Source organism: Hypanus sabinus, chromosome 3, assembly GCF_030144855.1.
Source record: "Hypanus sabinus isolate sHypSab1 chromosome 3, sHypSab1.hap1, whole genome shotgun sequence".
In the NCBI taxonomy this organism is placed as follows: Eukaryota; Metazoa; Chordata; class Chondrichthyes; order Myliobatiformes; family Dasyatidae; genus Hypanus; species Hypanus sabinus.
In genome coordinates this window covers 75,800,705-75,820,703 of record NC_082708.1, presented here as the reverse complement: position 1 = coordinate 75,820,703, position 19,999 = coordinate 75,800,705, and the positions used below count along the sequence as shown (strand labels likewise).

At 39.1% G+C, this 19,999-nt stretch overlaps 1 protein-coding gene across 13 annotated transcripts in view; it reads right to left on the bottom strand.

The window, feature by feature from the left end:
* cep126 (centrosomal protein 126) overlaps positions 1-19,999 on the bottom strand; it is a 102,557-nt gene that overhangs the window by 29,904 nt on the left and 52,654 nt on the right. For 11 of the 13 annotated variants that reach the window (XR_009511214.1, XR_009511218.1, XR_009511219.1 and 8 more), the window contains exons 6-7: positions 8,443-10,648; positions 2,412-2,570 (exon numbers count right to left, since the gene is read on the bottom strand). Coding sequence is in view for 7 of the 13 variants with exons in the window: in XM_059964698.1 (XP_059820681.1) it covers positions 2,412-2,570; positions 8,443-10,648 (2,365 nt within the window). In the remaining 6 variants the exon portion in view is untranslated. Of the gene's footprint in view, positions 1-2,411; positions 2,742-8,442; positions 10,649-19,999 lie in introns of those variants that run through there. The other 2 variants (XM_059964700.1, XM_059964705.1) reach the window with 2 other exon arrangements.

Here is a 19,999-nt window from a genome sequence, read left to right as displayed (position 1 = left end):
CCATCCTTCCACTTCCTCATCCAGGTCATTTATAAAAATCATGAAGAGTAGGGGTTCCAGAACAGATCCCTGAGGTACACCAATGCTCACTGAGCTCCATGAAGAATATGACCCGTCTACAACCACTCTTTGCCTTCTGTGGGCAAGCCAGTTCTGGATCCACAAAGCAAGGTCCCCTTGGATCCATTCCTCTGTACTTTCTCAATAAGCCTTGCATGGAGTACCTTATCAAATGCCTTGCTGAAATCCGTATACACTACATCTACTGCTCTACTTTCACCAATGTGTTTAGTCACATCCTGAAAAAATTCAATCAAGCTTGTAAGGCACAACCTACCTTTGACAAAGCCATGCTTTCCTAATCATATTATGCCTCTCCAAATGTTCATAAATCCTGACTCTCAGGATCTCCTCCATCAATTTACCAACCACTGAAGTAAGACTCACTGGTCTATAATTTCCAGGGCCATCTCTACTCCCTTTCTTGAATAAGAGAACAACATTTGCAACCCTCCAATCCTCTGGAACCTCTCCCATCCCCATTGATGATGCAAAGATCATTGCTCAGCAATCTCCTCTCTTGTCTACCACAGTACCCTGGGGTATATCTCATCCGGTCCCAGTGACATCCAACTTGATGCTTTCCAAAAGCTCCAGCATATCCTCTTCCTTGATGTCTATATGCTCAAGGTTTTCAGTGCAATGTAGGTCATCTCTACAATTGCCAAGATCCTTTTCTGTAGTGAATACTGAAGCAAAGTATTCATTAAGTACCTCTGCCATCTCTTCTGGTTCCATACAGACTTTTCCACCGTCACACTTGGTCTTATTCTTTCACAACTTATCGTCGTGCTCTTCACATATTTGTTGAATACCTTGGGGTATTCCTTAATCCTGCTCAACAAGGCCTTCTTATGGCCCCGTCTGGCTTTCCCAATTTCATTCTTAAGCTCCTTCCTGCTAATCTTATAATTTTCTAGATCTCTATCATTACCTAGCTTTTTGAACCTTTTGTAAGCTTTTCTTTTCTTCTTGACTAGATTTTCAACAACCTTTATACACCACTGTTCCTGTAGCCTACCATCCTTTCCCTGTCTCATTGGAACATACCTATGCTGAATGCCACGCAAATATCCCCGGAACATTTGCCACATTTCTGCCGTACATTTCCCTGAGAACATCTGCTCCCAATTTATACTTACAAGTTCCTTCCTGATAGCTTCATATTTCCCCTTACTCCAATTAAACATTTTTCTAACTCTCCAATGCTATGGTAAAGGAAATAGAATTGTGATCACTATCTCCAAAATGCTCTCCCACTGAGAGAACTGACACCTGACCAGGTTCATTTCCCAATACTAGATCAAGTACAGCCTCTCCTCTTGTAGGCTTATCTTCATATTGTGTCAGGAAACCTTCCTGAACACACCTAACAAACTTCACCCCATCTAAACCCCTCGCTCTAGGGAGATGCCAATCAATATTGTTCTTATAGTGTCCAAGAAAGCAAACAGATTAGAGAAACACAGGTACATAACTAGTGTTTATATGCAACCTACCATTGGCCAACAATGTATAATAGAAATATTTAATAGAACCCTGGATCATAGTTGACATTTGTGACTCTTTTGCAGTATTTACATCTATACGCTTACATTATTTTTCTTAGTTACCTTCTCAGAAGGTTTACATTTATGTATTTTAAAGCATCCGTCCACAAAATCCATGAAAGCATAATATACTCTTTTCTTTATGGTTGCAATGAATGATCTATTCAAAGATTAATATTTTACAGTATTTTTCATTTTGATTTTTCCTGGGCTTCACTGAAACTTGTTAATGGTCTCTACCAATGCTAATCTTGTACAGTTACTAAAATGTCTTGGAAGTACTCATTCTCTGTACATTTATAAATAGGTAGGTGTTATGCCAATATTCATTACATAGTCTTTGCCTGGCAACTTGTGATGCTGTTACTCATCATGTTTGGATTCACAGGGAAAATATCCATGCAAAAGCATTCTGCTATACCACAGGTAAGCTTTAGTTTCCAATGAAATTACTCAGATATTCACATGTAAACTGCTGCACATAATGACAAAATTAGAGCTAACCACAGTAGAAATGATTGGATAGTATCAAATACACTTGATGACTGAGCGGTTTTTGGAAACATTAGACAGATAATTTATATCATCCACCCACTATAATTTATGAAGGAATTCCATATTTCTTGGAAGAAGGTTCTGTTTCTTTAATTTAAAATATCCATAGCATAAGATAAAACATATTTTGTTAGAATTGCTTTGTTCGTCTGCATAGACCCCTTACTGCAAATGAAACAAACCAAGAATTTATGTTAAGAGGAAATTTACACGATTTATTAGCATATTATACTAAAATTTTCTTACCACCAGAAGGAGCAGAAAATAATTGTCCTACTCTGGAAACCGATTGTGTGCCATTCAACAAGCTGCCTCCATCAATAGTCAAATGGGAGATACTAGTTCGATGAGGTTGTAGATTTGTTGTATGCCCTTTATTCGAAGATAAGTTGTTCTGAGAATTAACTAGAAAATTAAAATTCAGTTTTATGTTCCTTCATATTTACATAAAGCCAGCCGGTGGTGTAGTGGCATCAGCACCGGACTTTGAAGTGATTGTTCAGAGTTCGAATCCAGCCGGCTCCTTGCACGCTTTCCATCCATGCTGGGTTGAGCATCGAGCTAGAAACTCGGCCTCTTAAAAGACAAACAAATGCTAAAGAAACAGCAAGGTTGCCACCCAATGCGCCATAAGGCGTGGAGAGGAACAACACACTTACACACTTTTAGATTGCATATGAAACTTTGTAACATTTGCAATCATATTTTAAAATAGAGAAATAACTATATTTTCATTGCAGATCTTTTCCTAAGGTTTAGTATATTATAATATTATAGTATTTCTCAGTAGATATATACAAGACTTAATATTCTTTTGTATGGTATGCAAGTGAAATTTATCCAAAATTCAAATAATAATCATGAAATATATGTTGCTCCATTCATGCTAACTTCTATGATTCTTGATCAAGTACCCTATGTGTATTGTAGTACATGTTTGCAAGTTTGATTCAAGCCATTTTATATATGATGCACATAAATAATAATCTCACTGCAAACATTTTTTTATTCCACCAGTGCTGATGTCATTTGGAGAAGTTATACCACATAAAAAGTAGTAGGAAAAACAAAGATCCCAATGAAAAATGAGAAAACCAATTTCCTGACAGGCAGTAGGACACACAAGTACCCAAACTATGGGCCATATCCAATACTATATTCATCTAAGGGAGCTGGTCAACAATAATCATTTTTTCATATTTCTTACTTTGGAACCTTGAAAGGTTAAATCAAATTGAATTCCAATTAATCACTGTTCCTCTGATTTCCCTTATTTATTGGTTCGAACTTTCTGAAATACTTATGGATAATTCCTTTTGTCACTTTATAATTGGTGTTTTGTAAATAAAAATTATTTTCATCATTTATACATAGCAAAATTGCACAGTTATGAAGCAAGTGACCAGTTAAATCAGTGTTCAATGATATTAGATGAATCAACACACACAAAATGCTGGAGAAACTCAGCAGGTCAGATAGCATCTACGGAAAGTAATAAACAGTTGGTGTTTTGGGCTTAGACCCTTCTTGATGACTGGAAAGGGGAAAGACACAAGAATAAAAAGGTGGGGGAGGGGAGGAGGCTAGCTGGAAGGTGATAAGTGAAGCCAGGTGGGTAGGAAAGGTCAAGGCTGGAGAAGAAGGAATCAGAGAGGAGAAGTGAGTAAACTGTAGGAGAAAGGGAAGGAGGAGAGGACCCAAGGGGAAGTAATAGACAGGTGAGAAGAGGTAAAAAGGCCAGAAAGAGGAAGAGAGGAAGAGGGGAGGGGGAGGATTTTTTTTTCCCAGAAAGAGAAATTGATATTCATGTCATCAGGTTGGAGGATACCTGGAATATAAGGTGTTGCTTCTCCACTCTGAGTCTGGCCTCATCTTGGCACAAGAGAAGACTGTGGACCGACATGTCAGAATGGGAATATTTGGCCACTGGGAAGTTCCACTTTTGGCAGATGGAGCAGAAGTGTTCAACAAAGCAGTCCCCCAATTCCCAACAGGTTTCACAAACGTAGAGGAAGCCACATTGGGAGCACCGAACACAAGAGACAAATCCAACAGATTCGTAGGTGAAACGTTATTTGGGGCCCTGAGTGGAGATGAGGGAGGAGGTGAATGGGCAGGTGTAGCACTTAGGCTGCCTGCAGGGATAATGGCCACGAGGGCGATTAGTTGGGAAGGATGAATGGACAAGAGAGTCATGGAGGGAATGATCCCTGTGGAATGTGGGGTGTGCAGGGGAGGTAAAGATATGTTTAGTGGTAGGATCCCTTTGGAGATGGCGGAAGTTGCTGAGAATGATATGTTGGATGTGGAGGCTCATGGGGTGGTAGGTAAGGACAAGAGGAATTCTATCACTGTTAAGGTGGTGGGGAGATACATCTGCTATAATATTACCTGATACAGATGCTGATACTTAGAACCATAGAACATTATAACACAGAAACAGGCCTTTTGACCCTTTTTGGCTGTGCTGAACCATTTTTCTGTCTAGTCCCACTGACCTGCACCCGGCCCATATCCCTCCATACACCTCTCATTCATATACCTGTCCAAGTTTTTCTTAAATGTTAAAAGTGAACCCACATTTACCACTTCATCTGGCAGCTCATTCCACACTCCCCCCACACTCTTTGTGAAGGAGCCCCCCCCCAATGTTCCCTTTAAACTTTTCCCCCTTCACCTTTAACCCATGTCCTCTGGTTTTTTTCTCCCCTAGCCTCAGTGGAAAAAGCCTGCTTGCATTCATTCTATCTTCACCCATCATAATTTTATATACCTCTATCAAGTCTCCTCTCATTCTTCTATGCTCCAGGGAATAAAGTCATAATCTATTCAACCTTTCTCTTCAACTCAGTTTCTCAAGTCCCGGCAACATCCTTGTAAACCTTCTCTGCACTCTTTCAACCTTATTAATATCCTTCTAGTAATTTGGTGACCAAAACTGCACACAATACTCCAAATTCGGCCTCACCAATGCCTTATACAACCTCACCATAACATTCCAACTCTTGTACTTAATACTTGGATTTATAAAGGCCAATGTAGCAAAAGCTCTCTTTACTATCCTATCTACCTGTGATGCCACTTTTAAGGAATTTTGTATCTGTATTCCTAGATCCCTCTGTTCTACTGCACTCCTCAGTGCCCTATCATTTACCTTGTATGTTCTACCTTGGTTTTTCCTTCCAAAGTGCAGTACCTCACACTTGTCTGTATTAAACTCCATCTGCCATTTTCAGCCCATTTTTCCAGCTGGTCCGGATCCCTCTGCAAGTTTTGAAAACTTTCTTCACTGTCCACTACACCTCCAATCTTTGTATCATCAGAAAATTTGCTGATCCAATTTACCACATTATCATCCAGATCATTGATACAGATGACAAATAACAATGAACCCATCACTGATCCCCATGGCACACCACTAGTCACAGGCCTCCACTCAGAGAAGCAATCCTCCACTACCACTCTCTGACTTCTCCCATTGAGCCAATGTCTAATAGCGACTGAATCTTCCTAGCTAACCTCCCATATGGGACCTTGTCAAAGGCCTTACTGAAGTCCATGTAGACAACATCCACTGCCTTCCCTTCATTCACTTCCCTTGTAACCTCCTTGAAAAACTCTAATAGATTTGTTAAACATGACTTACCACGCACAAAGCTGTGTTGACTCTCCCTAATGAGTCCCTGTCTATCTACATACTTGTAGATCCTATCTCTTAGTACTCCTTCCAATAATTTACCTACTACTGACATCAAATTTACCAGCCTATAATTTCCTGGGTTACTTTTAGAACCTTTTTTAAACAACGGAACAACATGAGCTAACCTCCAATTCTCCGGCACCTCACCCGTGGATACCGACATTTTAAATATATCTGCCAGGGCCCTTACAATTTCAACACTAGTCCTCTTCAAGGCCCGAGGGAATACCCTGTCAGGTCCTGGGGATTTATCTACTCTGATTTGGCTCAAGATAGCAAGCACCTCCTCCTCTTCAATCTGTATAGGTCCCATGACCTCACTACTTGTTTGCCTTATTTCCATTGACTCCATGCCAGTTTCCTTCGTAAATACAGATGCAAAAAATCCATTTAAGATCTCCCCCATTTCTTTTGGTTCCATACATAGCCGACCACTCTGATCTTCAAGAGGACCAATTTTATCCCTTACTATTCTTTTGCTCTTAATATACCTGTAGAAGCTCTTTGGATTATCCTTCACCTTGACTGCCAAAGCTACCTCATGTCTTCATTTAGCCCTCCTGATTTCTTTCTTAAGTATTTTTTTGCACTCTTTATATTCCTTAAGTACCTTATTTGCTTCCTGTTTCCTATACATGTCATATATCCCTCTCTTCTTCTTTATCAGAGTTCCGATATCCCTAAAGAACCAAGGTTCCTTATCCTTATTCACTTTGCCTTTAATCCTGACAGGTACATACAAACTCTACACTCTCAAAATTTCTTTTTTGAAAGCCTCCCACTTACCAATGACATTCTTGCCAGAGAACAACCTGTCCCAATCCACGCTTTTTAGATGCTTCCTCATTTCTTCAAAATTGGCCTTTTTTCAGTTTAGAACCTCAACTTGAGGACCAGATCTATCTTTATCCATGATCAAGTTGAAACTAATGGTGTTATGATCACTAGAACCAAAGTGTTCCCCTACACACACTTCCGTCACCTGTCCTAACTCGTTTCCTAATCGGAGATCTAATATTGCATCCTCTCCAGTCGGTACTTCTATATATTGATTTAGAAAACTTTCCTGAACACATTTTATAAACTCTAACCCATCTAGACGTTTAACAGTATGGGAGTCCCAATCAATACGTGGAAAATTAAAATCCCCTACTATCACAACTTTATGTTTCCTGCAGTTGTCTGCTACTTCTCTGCAGATTTGCTCCTTCAATTCTTGCTGAATTTTGGGTGATCTATAATACAACCTGATTAATGTGGTCATACCTTTCCTGTTTCTCAGCTCCACTCATATGCCCTTGGTAGACAAGCCCTCTAATCTGTCCTGCCTGAGCAGTACTGTAACATTTTCCCTGACTAGCAATGCCACCACCACCCGTCATCCCTCTGCCTCTGTCACGTCTGAAACTTCGGAATCCCGGAACATTAAGCTGCCAGTCCTGCCCCTTCTGTAGCCAAGTTTCACCAATGGCTACAATGTCATAATTCCATGTGTCAATCCACGCCCTCAGCTCATCAGCCTTCCCCACAATACTCCTCGCATTGAAATAGGCACACCTCAGAAGATTATTACCACCACACACAATCCTTCTATTTGTGACTTCGCATGAAACTTTAACATCATTTATTTTCACCCCTGCTCCACTAACTACTCTGGCACTGTGGTTCCCATCCCATTGCAAACCTAGCTTAACCCCCCCCCCCCCCCTCAATAGCACTAACAAACCTCCTTAAAAGGATATTGGTCCCCCTGTAGTTCAGGTGTAACCTGTCTCCCTTGTACAGATCCTTCCTGCCCCAGAAGAGGGCACAATGATCCTGAATTCTGAAACCCTGCCCCCTACACCAGTTCCTCAGCCACGTGTTCATCCTCCAGAGCATCTGATTCTTACCCTCACTGGCACGTGGCACAGGTAGCAATTAATCCTGAGATTACCACCCTCGAGGTCCTGCTTTTTAACTTCCTACCAAGCTCTCTATACTCACTCTTCAGAACCTCCTCACTCTTTCTTCCTACATCATTGGTACCGATGTGTACCATGACATCTGGCTAAATGTCATATTTTTAATAGTTTAAAGTGATTCTAAGGGTTCCTAATTAACTGTTCAATTTTTTTTAAAATTCCTTAATACTTAAAGGGAGGGAGGGAGAGAGAGTGGAATTGTAATGGAAATGGAAAAAGAAAAAGGAGGAGAGAGAGTGACTAGTATGAGTCAGGGAAGTCTTGGTTAAAATGACTACACGGACTTAAAAGGATTCTTTGATTGCGGAGTTTGGGAACCTGAGGAAGCTTTCTGATGTGTTCCTAATCATCCAATGTAGAGGAAGCCACATTGGGAGCAAGATGGAAGATGGACAAGTTTGAAATTTATAATTTATTTTAAAAATAAAGTTTGATTCTTTGACATCAATAAGCATGATTAATAATTAAAGTGCTAGTGCTTTTCTTTCCTTTTATATAGGTCATGCTTACCTTCCACCCCTTCTTAAGATAAAATTGATTTTTGGAAATAAAATGGTATACAACTTTAACAGGGGTTTATTAAAAATTTTTCTCAAAGAACTTAATTTCTTACCAGTTGCTATATCTTTTTTTGCCAAGGCATCACGTACTCTATGCCACAGCAGTGCAATTTGTTCATAAGTTGGTGTGGAATCCAAACGCATGGTGTTCTCTCCATTGAAAGGGTCTTGTTTCGTGCCATTGCTTACATGTTCTTGTGTAGCATTTACTGAACAGGTTTCTTTACTAATAGTTTCATATGAGCCGACCAAATAGGAAGATGGGAATGTTATAGTATTGTCAGATTTATTACTTAATGAATATAATTGAGGCTGAAGGTCTGAGATTATTGAATTCTCATTGGTACCTTTATCTAATGGCGTGACTTTCACCGATGTATCCGAACATGCGTCAATAACATGAGCTGAATGCACCTGTGATTGACAACTACTGTTATAACTGACAGCTGTCCTTTGAGACTGCTTGCTATCAGTGGCTGGTTTGGGTGGTGGATGGGGTACCATGACTTTACCCTGAGAATTTATTAATTCACTAGCAGACAATGGTCTGATTATGGTACCTTTCCTGCCAGAACAAACTTTAGCTGAATGGGCTCTTCTAACCATTTTGGCATGCCTTTTTCCTCTCAAGGATTTTTCAGGTTCAGCAACATTGCTTTTTTCATTCATTTTCTGATATAAGCTTCGAGTTCCTGTTGCTGTCCAGGATCGTTTTGCAAAATGGTAATCAGATGGCACAGCTGAAATTAATCCATTGGATGCAGAAACAGTTTCTGAAATTGCAGGCACTGCCATTGTGATGTTTCCCCAGGTTTCATTTAGCTGATGGCCAGATAGATCATAATTTACAGCAACCTTTTGATTAGTATTTAATGTGTTCCATTTTGATTCGTTATTGTTTACATTTGAATTAACATTAGCATCATGATCATTATTTTGAAAATCAGTTGTCTGTAACTGATTCTGGCTTGTTAATTCTGAACTTTTAATGTCTGCTGTACTTCCTAGTTCTTCCCCAGTAGCTTCATCTTTCTCCTTCTTAATTTGGTTGGATTGGTCAATCTCATCCAGCCACCTCAGTTTTTTCTTTGTTGGTTTTTTATCAGTTTCTACATCTTTCATTTTTTTAAGCTCCAAGCTATCTCTAATAGAGGATGCTATGTGAATACCAAGCACGTTACAGGCAGATAATGGAGATTTGGTTTTACTATTTCCATACTTTGATACTTTCTTAAGTATTCCCTTCAAAATTTTGACTTTTTTCTCTGGGATAGAATTCTTGTTGGCTTTTAACCTACTGGTATTCACTGGTTCATTTTCTTTTCCTTCTGTCATATTGGTTACAGAATCAGGTTCAGATGTATTAAATGGTACTTGGGAACAAATAGATTTCTGACTGGCTGCTGCAGAATTTTGTCTCATTTTGACATTAGAGTTATATTTGTTGAGTGAAGCTTGCTTGTCTTCAGTGTCACTGGAAATGTCCATATTTTTGTTTGACATGAAAGGAGAATGGATTGATCTAATAGTTGCACCAACACACATCTGTTGATGTGCTTGATGGATCTTTTGACTGTCATTCACACTGTCCGTTTTTGCTCTGTCACTTGCCATTTGTGATTCTGGATGTAAAAAGATTGGTGTTGCAAAAGGCAGTTTTAAAGGATGAAATGATGCAGCTTTTCTTTGGAGCTCATTTTCTACTCTGCCATTCACCTCTGAGCATGGTGTTATTTCTCTAGCATTTGGATCTGGTGTAGACCAAGCATTGCAAGGAATTGTTGCAGAATAAGCAGATTGACCTTTCAAACTTTCAGAGGACTCTGTGGATGTTGGATACTTTAGTACTGAGTTGAAATGACTATCTGCTGCTTTATATTGATTGCTATTAAAACATTTGGTTAAATGTGTGTTTTGATGTATTTCAGCACATGAAGCAGAGCTTGAGTCAAGATGTTTGGATTCTGTACTTGTGGAAGCAAATGTATGCAGCTTGTCACTCAAATGTTCCTCTGCAGTTGAAGCTTCAGTTCCATTTGTTATTGTATTCCCAGAAGAAGAAATTGGAGTCCTCCAATGATTTAAGTCATTGATCCAGGCACTTATGTGTCCTGTTTTTAGAGGCAAAGCCTCTCTCGTACCAGAGCCAAAAGAATCATTTAAAGATGTGTGTACAACATTTTGTCCCTCTATTTCCAGGCTGTCAAGACTTGATAAGCTTTGAGTTTGATTAAGTTGATTGATTTCTTTTTGGAATTCCTGAGAAATTCAAGCATGCAGTTTATTCATTTAACAAAATAAAAAGACCAAAAGGTTTATCTTAAAAAGAAAATCATCTAATTTCACTGAATTTACTTAAACTAATTAATTTCCTTTAGCTTCTGAACAGCTGATCAACAGAGAGGGCTCTTCCTTCAGTGCAATGTTGAGGAAGTGCTACATTTCAGGGTAAGCTGCTCTATTAGCTAGTTTTAACATGAGGATCCTTGTGCTCAGCCGAACGATCAGACCAAATCCAATGAACTATTTAAAAGGAATGTGAAAGCATCCAGTGGCTTAGTCAACAATATACAGCACAGAAAACTGATGATTACTGACATTTGCTGTGCCTGAACTGATCAATGCAAATTGGCTTACTAATATTGTCCTTCAGCAATTCAAATGTTGTATAGAGTTTGGAATAGCTACTAAATGGCATAGTCAACTTCTGTGATGTATTTGGATTCCCACTGTTGGGCTCTTCTGATCAATATTTTAGAATCTTCAAAATGCCCCAATGATAATTAACCTCATAAAACAGTTATGTATTATTCAAAAAATGTTACTACTTTCATTCTGTTTATTTTCTGCTGAACACAATTCTAGTCATTAGGAAATATGTTCATATCCCGCTATTCCCTGTCAATTGTTTATTGACTACATTTATGCCTTCAATAGTGTTATTCCAAGCAAACTTAACAAAAACTGAATCCTGGGAGTTAATACCTACCTCTGCAACTGGATCTTTGGCTTTCTGATCAACAGACTTCAATCAGAAAGGATAGGTAGCAACAACTCCTCCTCCATTACTCTAAACACTGGTGCCCCACTAGTTTGCTTCCTCACCCCCCTACTATTCTCCCTGTACATGACTGTGTGGCCAGGTTCTGTTCTAACTCCACCTACAGAATTGCAGATGATACCATTGCAGTGTGCTGCATGTCAGATGATGATGAGTTGGAGCACAGGTAGGAGATAGAGAGCTTAGTGACATGGTGTTATGACGATAATCTTTCCCACTAGTCATTGACACGTGCTCCTACCTACATCAGTGGTGTTAAGGTTGAAAGGGTTGAGAGCTTCAAGTTCCTTGACCATCACTAATAGCCTGTCCTGCTCTAACCACATTGATGTCATAGCCAAGAAAGCTCACCACTGACTCTACTTGCTTAGCAGGTTAAAGAAATATTGTACGTCCCTGTCAACTCTTAACCAATTTTTAATCAATAAACCATAGAAAGCACTCTGTCTGGATACATAATAGTTTGGTATGGTAACTGTTCTGCCCATAACTACAAGATACAGCAGAGAGTTGTGAACACAGTTCTGCACATCACAGGAAACAGCCTCCCTTCTATGGACTCTGTCTGTACTTCTCACTGCCTCAGTAAAGCAGCCAGCATAATCAATGACCCCACCCACTCCAGACATTCTCTCTTCTCCCATCTCCCATCAGGCAAAAGATACAAAAGCCTGAAAGTACGTGAGACCACACTCAAGGACAGCTTCTATCACACTGTTATCGAAGTCTTGTATGAATAGATGGACTTCTGGCCTCAGAATCTACATCATTATGATCTTGCAGTTCACTGTTTACTTGTTCTGCACTCTGTTGGTAGCTTTTACACATTGTCCTGTATCGTTATTGTTTTACCTTATTCTAGCACAATACACTGTGTAATGATTTCATCTGTACAAACAGTTTGCAAGACAAGCTTTTCACAGTGTCACAGTACATGTTGCAATAATAAACCAACACCTAATACCAATGGCAATAAGTACCCTGCATTAAAACAAGACTGTTGTCATGTCTGCTATTTCTTCCACAAACTCTACCTATTGAACAAATAGTTTAAAAAGTATCAAGTTTGAGCTCTATCAAAGCAATTCATATAGTCAGTAATGTAAGAAGCCAATGGTATTGGTAATTTTCTTATTCAATTTGCATTTACTCCTGTTTCCATTTTAGCTGTATTTTCAAAGGTAACATAGTTCATTACTTAGACACAAGTAACACTGCAGATGCTGGAAATCTTGAGCAACATGCACAAAATGCAGGAGGAACCCAGGAGGTCATGCAGCATCTATGGAGGGAAATAAACAGTTGACGCTTCTTACCGTGACACTTCATTGGGTTTTCATTTCCCTCCATAGATGGGTCATTACTTACAAAGTTGAGGCTAAGGTTTTATATCAGTGTCAGTATGTTTCTTATTCTTTCTCCCCTACTTTTCATATCCCTTTATCTTTTAACTCCATGACTTTGGCACTTAAGACAGTGAATATTCATAGTTCCTGTGTTTTTTTAAAAAATAGGCCATGATTCTGCTCTGTATTCATCAAAACCAAGGTATTAGGCTCTTTCCCTCTAGGCATTGCCTGCCATCTCACCTCCCCCTCAACATTCCTTGATCATGTCCTGCCATTATCTGCATTGTAGCTGTATGCAGAAGATCTTAATTGTTTTAAGATATTATGTGAGCTCAGATGATATTGTCCAAGTTTTATTTCAGAATCATTAACATTCAGATATCTGAAGGTGTGATGCATTCTAGTGCAGTTAACGTGTCAGAGTACTGTCACATGATCTGTAGTTGATTGTGAACACTGTTGAAATGGATTCTGCTGGAACTCTTGTGATTATGTGATGAGTTTATGCAGCAGCATTCACTACAGTTTTGTGGAACTCCACTGAACAATACTCTAGTGATGAGGATTTAAGACTACAGAAGTCAAGATTATGGAGAGTGAGATCTGCTACATATGAGCCTAGGGCATAGAGTACAGCTAATCCAGAGCATGGATCATGGCAGAATGATGAGAAACAGCATCAACACCTGCAATGAGGAGCATATAATATTAACAGGTTAACCTTAACCTCCATGTGTTGGAAACCAAGAAGATTCTAATATGGCACCTGTTTGGAATACATGGCATTGTTCTGTGCACTTAATATTATAGAAGTAAGAGGAAGAAATGTTAATGACAATGAAGTGATTCAGGAGCAGAGATTTACATTGAAATCATTAATCATCTGGCATCTTACAGTGAGAATGATGGGCAAGTTGTTGAGCTATTACAGAACCATGTTAAGCCAGAAATCTTTGAAAGTTATAAATTTGGAAACCACATCCAAAAGCTCAACACAGTAGTTTTTTCATTGCTGAAGTTGAGAATTTTTCATTCCCTCACATTCAAAGGCTAAGTGGTACGAGATCAATTTGTTTACAGCATTGCCAACATATTTGAGCATTAGAGCACAACATTGAGAAAGCATAGTACATATCAAGATAAAAGTGATGTTGAAAAAAATATATAAGGGAACTTGGTCAATGCACATGCCAAAGTGTAAGTAATGTGCATTTGACAGATGTGATAATAGCAGCTTCTTCCTTAGTTTAGATGACATGAAAAGCAGCACCACCAGGGTAGAACCACTAATCATGTGGATGCAAATGGCAGAAAGCTTTACAATCAGTGTCAGAATGATCATTTAGGCCTCTTGTGTCTCTTCAACAGGATGTTGAAGCTGTGAGCCTAGAAAATGAAAAAGGTTTGAGAGTGGAGGAGACTAACTTATACATTCAGGACTTAACTTCAGCTGTTGCAAGGGGGCCTGTGTTACATGGGTCTGCAAAGGCAGGCAAATCTTATCAGGGACAAATGCACATTTATGGCAATATGGGTGCAATCTCCCGTTCCTTGAATGCAGGGAAGCACACAATCCTCAAAGCATCTTATACCAAATACCAGGAAGGAGGTGAACTCAGTTGTCCGAGCAACTGTACTTCCTTTGACTTCTCTACTGGATCAGTGAGCTGTAAATTGTAAGGTTTTACACATTCCACAATCTTTGGACAGGAAAGATGTCATCTTAAAAGAATTTAAGCCATCATGGTCTTTAGTTCAACTGACAGGACATCTTTAACATTTCTCTGGAGCTGTATCTGTGCCCCTGTTGCAGATAAACCTGACCACCTTGTGAAAATAAAGGTAATATCCTGAGGTACAGGTCTTCAGTCATGTGCAAGAATGAAAATTGCCATCAGAATATTTTTGTGCTTAAGAGTTTACAGTTGCCTCGCACAAGGTTCTCCTTTACATTGGGCCTTCTGCCTTCTGTGATATAATCCACAGTAACTGGCACATTCACCAAACCATACATCTGCTACCTGTATCTGAAATCTCCAGATATTATGATTTCTATTCTTGAAGTTTTTCAAATTTTATTATGTGCAACTGCAACTGAATCTCCAAAAAAAAAAAGTTGTAGATAATTGATAATCATTCTAAACCGCCCAGGTGGGGTGAGCTTCCTGCTGCTAAACCTTAGATTCCAAACATGTATCGTTGCCTTAGGTTCATTAGCATTGATCTTGGCAAGGCAAGCATCAACAGTGTCACAGAAGGATCTGTGTCATCTAATGACTAACCTACATTCATCATTTGTTTGCATAAAGCTTTTGCTGTTGTACTATCCAAATTACTAAGAAGTATGAATAATGCTTAAAACTTTCTTTTTTAATTAGCTCTGAAAACTGGAGGTACTTTGCTGCCCAGAGTGCCAAACAAAAATGCAGCACTCTTTGTGCATTTTTGGGTATGCAGGCCAATTTATTTTTCTACCTGTGAATTACATTCTTGGGATCTCATTACATTGGCCACAGCCAATACAACAATCTAAACTTTCTTAAAATGAAGATAAACATCAATCACATCATACATTAAGTATTTAAAGCATTGCTTCTTTTAATATAACTTGAACTTACCACTATATTGAGGTAGTGTGAAGAAAACATTAATATTGCAAATGTCATTTTCTAATGGTGCCAAAAAGAAAGTATAACTGGCCAGCCATGAGATCTGAATCAGACAGTAGATAATTGTCTTCAAATATATTTTAAATACAGTATGTTATTCAAGAAAACCAAGCTGACACTACTATATGCTGGATTTGGATCAACTTCAGGAAACAGATACTTATCAAAATCTTATAACATCTATCTGCTCCTGTCAAAGAGGTTTACAATAAAACTGCTGACATTTTGACAAGTTTGTACAGATAGTTACATAATGGGGAAAAAAACTTTCATTTATGTTTTAAACTCAAACAAAAATACATGGAGCTATATTATGACATTATTTTATATATAAGGAACAAAAAGTCAGATCATTGACTATTAATGTTTCTCAAATATACCAGTGTATTTTTCAACAATGTGCACATGTATTATGAATGTACAATATACATTACTATATTCAGTAGTTCTTTTTGAAATATAAAGTATTCCTGCATATGGGATCATCCATACACATTGATTTTAGTGAGAAATAAAATGTATTGGTTTTTGATGTCTGATAGATTATCAAGAAGGAAAACTGAATTCAATGTGCCAGGTCAAGCTAGTCAAGGTTATTGCTAGAATATGAGCCCATGAGAGCATTTACCCAACCCCAATCAGAAGTTTCTGACCTGTAATCTCCTTTACCAACTGCAAATTCTCCTAACTGCTTCTCTTGACACTCAGAATCCTTTGAATAAAGTACTATAGGCAACATGAGATCAGGAGTTATGGTCCTCAACCTCAAGGTGAAGTGATGGCTATCTATTGTCCTGTAAATGAATCCCTATAATAATCTCCAGTTGAAAAAATATGATCCCTTTAACTAACATTTACAGTTGTATTCAAATGCTGAAATGTATTTGATGTCTTTTATGCAGCGTCAAGAATCTGGTTCAGATTAGATTCTGAACATATCATAAGACATAGGAGCAGAATTAGGCCAACTGGCCCATTGAGTCTGCTCTACCATTCCAACTTGGCTGATTTATTACTCTTCTAAACCCCATTCTCTTGCCTTCTCCCTTTCTAATCGAGAAAGGGATGATGCCCTTTCTAATCAAGAACCTCTCAGCCTCCACTTTAAATATACCCAATCACTTGACCTTAACAGTCCTATCCTTAATCATAACTCTTAAAATCAGCTGGGGGTCACATGCAAAGGGTACAATTTCCATTTGTTACGTTCATCAAAAAGAGGTAAATTCAATTTATACATGCTTCAGCTTATATTCTAATCTTCATCATCATCTCCATTATGTCCTGTCCTATCTACAAAGCATACCCACCACAGGGGAGACATATTGCCCAAGTCAGGGGTGGGTTTTAACACAGTTTCAAGATCATAATCAATCTCATGGCTTTGGATCAATTGAAATTGACATTATTGACATTAGAACTCACCCACATAAAGCAATAGTACTTTGGAAGTAGAATAGGTTTATTATTGTCATATGTACCAATATGTATAGTGAAAAATACCTTGACTTGCATACATTTTAGAAAGATCAATTCATTACACACGGCACAATGTAAAACAATAACAGAATGCAGAATAAAATGTGAGAGCTACATAGAAAGTGCAGTGCAAATAGACAATAAGATACAAGATCATAATGAGGGAGATTGTGAGGTCAAGAGTCCATCTTATTGTTCGAAGTAACCATTCAATAGTCTTAAAACAGCACGTAGAAGCTATCCTTGAACCTAGTGGTACATGCTTTCTGGCTTTTGTACCTTCTGCTTGACAAGAGAAGAAAAAAGAGACAATATCTGGGGTGAGTGGGGTCTTTGATTATACTGCCTGCTTTACTGAGGCAGCAAGAAGTATAGACTGAGACCATGGAGGGGAGCCTGGTTTCCATGATGTACTGAACTTTGTCCACAACTCTCTGCTATTTCTATCAGTAATGGGCAGAATTGTTGCCATTCCAAACTATTATATCCAGATAGGATGCCTTCTATGATGCATCAATAAAAATAAGACTCAACAGGGACATGGCAAATTTCTTTAGCCTCCTGAGAAAATAAAGGCATTAGTGAGCTTTCTTGTGTAGACCAGGACAGGCTACTGATGATGTTCAGTCCTGGGAATGTAAAGATCTCAGCCCTGTCCACCTCAGCACCATTGATATAGAGCATGAGTACCAACCTCCTTCCAGCTCTTTTGTTTACATTCAGAGAAAGGTTGTTGTTATGACACCCTGTTATTGAGCTCTTCCAACTCATCATTTGTGATATGGCCCACTACAGCTGTATCATTTGTGAACTTGGAGTTAGAGCAATAGAGTGCTACAGCACAAAACAGATCCTTCAGCCCATCTGTCCATTCTACCTAGTCCTATCAACTCGTATCTGGAACATAGCCCTCCATACCCCTCCCATCCATGTATTTATCCAAACTTCTCTTAGATATAAAATATGAGAAATTCTGCAGATACTGCAAAACGGAAGTAACACACACAAAATGCTGGAGAAACTCAGGAGGTCAGGCAGTATCTATGGAAATAAATAAACTGTCGACATTTTGGGCCAAGACTGGAAAGGAAAGGGGAAGACGTTAGAATAAAAAAAAGTAGTGAGAGGGGAAGAAGGATAGCTAGAAGTTGATAGGTGAAGCCAGATGAGGGGGGGGGGGGCTGGAGAGGAAGGAATCTAATAGGAGAGGAGAGAGGACCACAGGAGAAAGGGAAGGAGGAGGAGACCCAGGGGGAGGTGATAGGCAGGTGAGAGAGGTAAGAAGCCAGAGTGAGGAATAGAAGAGGGGAGAGGGAGGGAAAATTTTTCTACCGGAAGAAGAAATTGACATTTAGGTTTCAGGTTGAAGGCTACCCAGATAGAATGTAAAGTGTTGCTCCTCTACCCTGAGGTAGCCTCATTGTGGCACAAAAGGAGTTCATGGACCGACATGTCAGAACAGGAAGAGGAATCAAAATTAAAATGTTTGGCCACCTGGAAGTTCGGCTTCCAGTGGATGAACTGGAGGTGATTGATGAAGTGGTCCCCCAATTTGCGATGGGTAGAGGCCACATTGGGAGCACCCAGCAGATTCACAGGTGAAGTAATAGCCCTGAATGGAGCTAAGGGAGGAGGTGAATAGGCAGCTGTAGCACATTGGCTGCTTGCAGAAATAAGTGCTGGGAGGGAGATTAGAGGGGAGGGACAAATAGACAAGGGTCACAGAGGGAGTGATCCCCGCAGAAAGCAGAGAAGGAGAGGAGATAAAATATGTTTGGTGATAGGTTCCCTTTGAAGATGGCAGAAGATATGGAGAATGATGTGTTGAATGCAGAGGCTCATGTGTAGTAAGTAAAAACAAGCAGAACTCTATCACCATTAAGGCGACAGGAAAACGGGGTGTATGCAGATGTTCCAGAAATGGAGGAGATGCAGGGGAGTGCAGAAATAATGTTGGAGGAAGAGAAACCCTGTTCTTTAAAGAAGGAGTATGTCTCTGATATCCTAGAAAAGGAAAGCCACATCCTGGGAAACAGATGCGAAGGAGATGAAGGAATTGAGAAAAAGGAATAGTATTTTTACAGATGACAGGTATAGTCAAGATAACTATGAGAATCAATAGGATTATAAAAGATATCGGCTGACAGTTGTCTCCAGAGATGGAGAAAGAGAGATTGAGAAAGGGGCAGGTAGTGTCAGAAATGAACCAAGTGAATTTAAGTGCAGGGCAAAGTTAGAGGTAAAGTCGATGAAATTGACAAATCCAGCATGCGTGCATGAAGCAGCATCAGTGCAGTCATCAGTGTAGCAGAGGAAGAGTTGGGCAGCATTATCGGGGAAAGCTTGGAACATGAACTGTTGTCTTCAATATTGCATCGAACCTGTATCCACCACTTTGATGGCAACTTGATCCACACTCCCATCACCCTCTTAATGAAGAAGTTCCCCCTCAAGTTCCTCTTAAATATTTCATCTTTCACTCTTAAAATATGAGCTCTATCAAGCCTCCCTTCATTCTCTTATGCTCTAGGGAATAAAGTTCTAATCTATTCAACCTTCTCCTATTAATCAAGTCCTCAAGTCTTGGCAACATCCTTGTAAATTTTCACAGCTCTCTTACAATCTTATTGTCATCTTTCCTGTAGGTAGGTTTGAGTTGTAAATTAATAAATAGGTATCGATGTATAATGTCCAGATCTGCAAATGATTCTTGAGAATTATTGGCTTTGGTGAGAACATCTGTGCAGTGAACTTCCCACTTATGTGGAGGATCCTTTGGAAGCACTGGTCATATTTCCCCAGCACTTTAGATGTTGTTAGTAAGTTGCTCAAGTTCCACATTCACTAAGAGAAAGGATAATAAGCAAGTGTATGCCTAGATCTTGGTAATATGCTGTTGATTGCAATTTTCTGAAAGTGTCATTAGCAGTTTGGATCCTGTATTGAGTTTATTCATGTAGCACGGAAGAGGTAGCTGAAGTAGCTATCTAAATAAGGGAAAATAACAGTCTCTTAAGACTTGCTGCTGCTAGTGAATTGTATACTGTCTTTT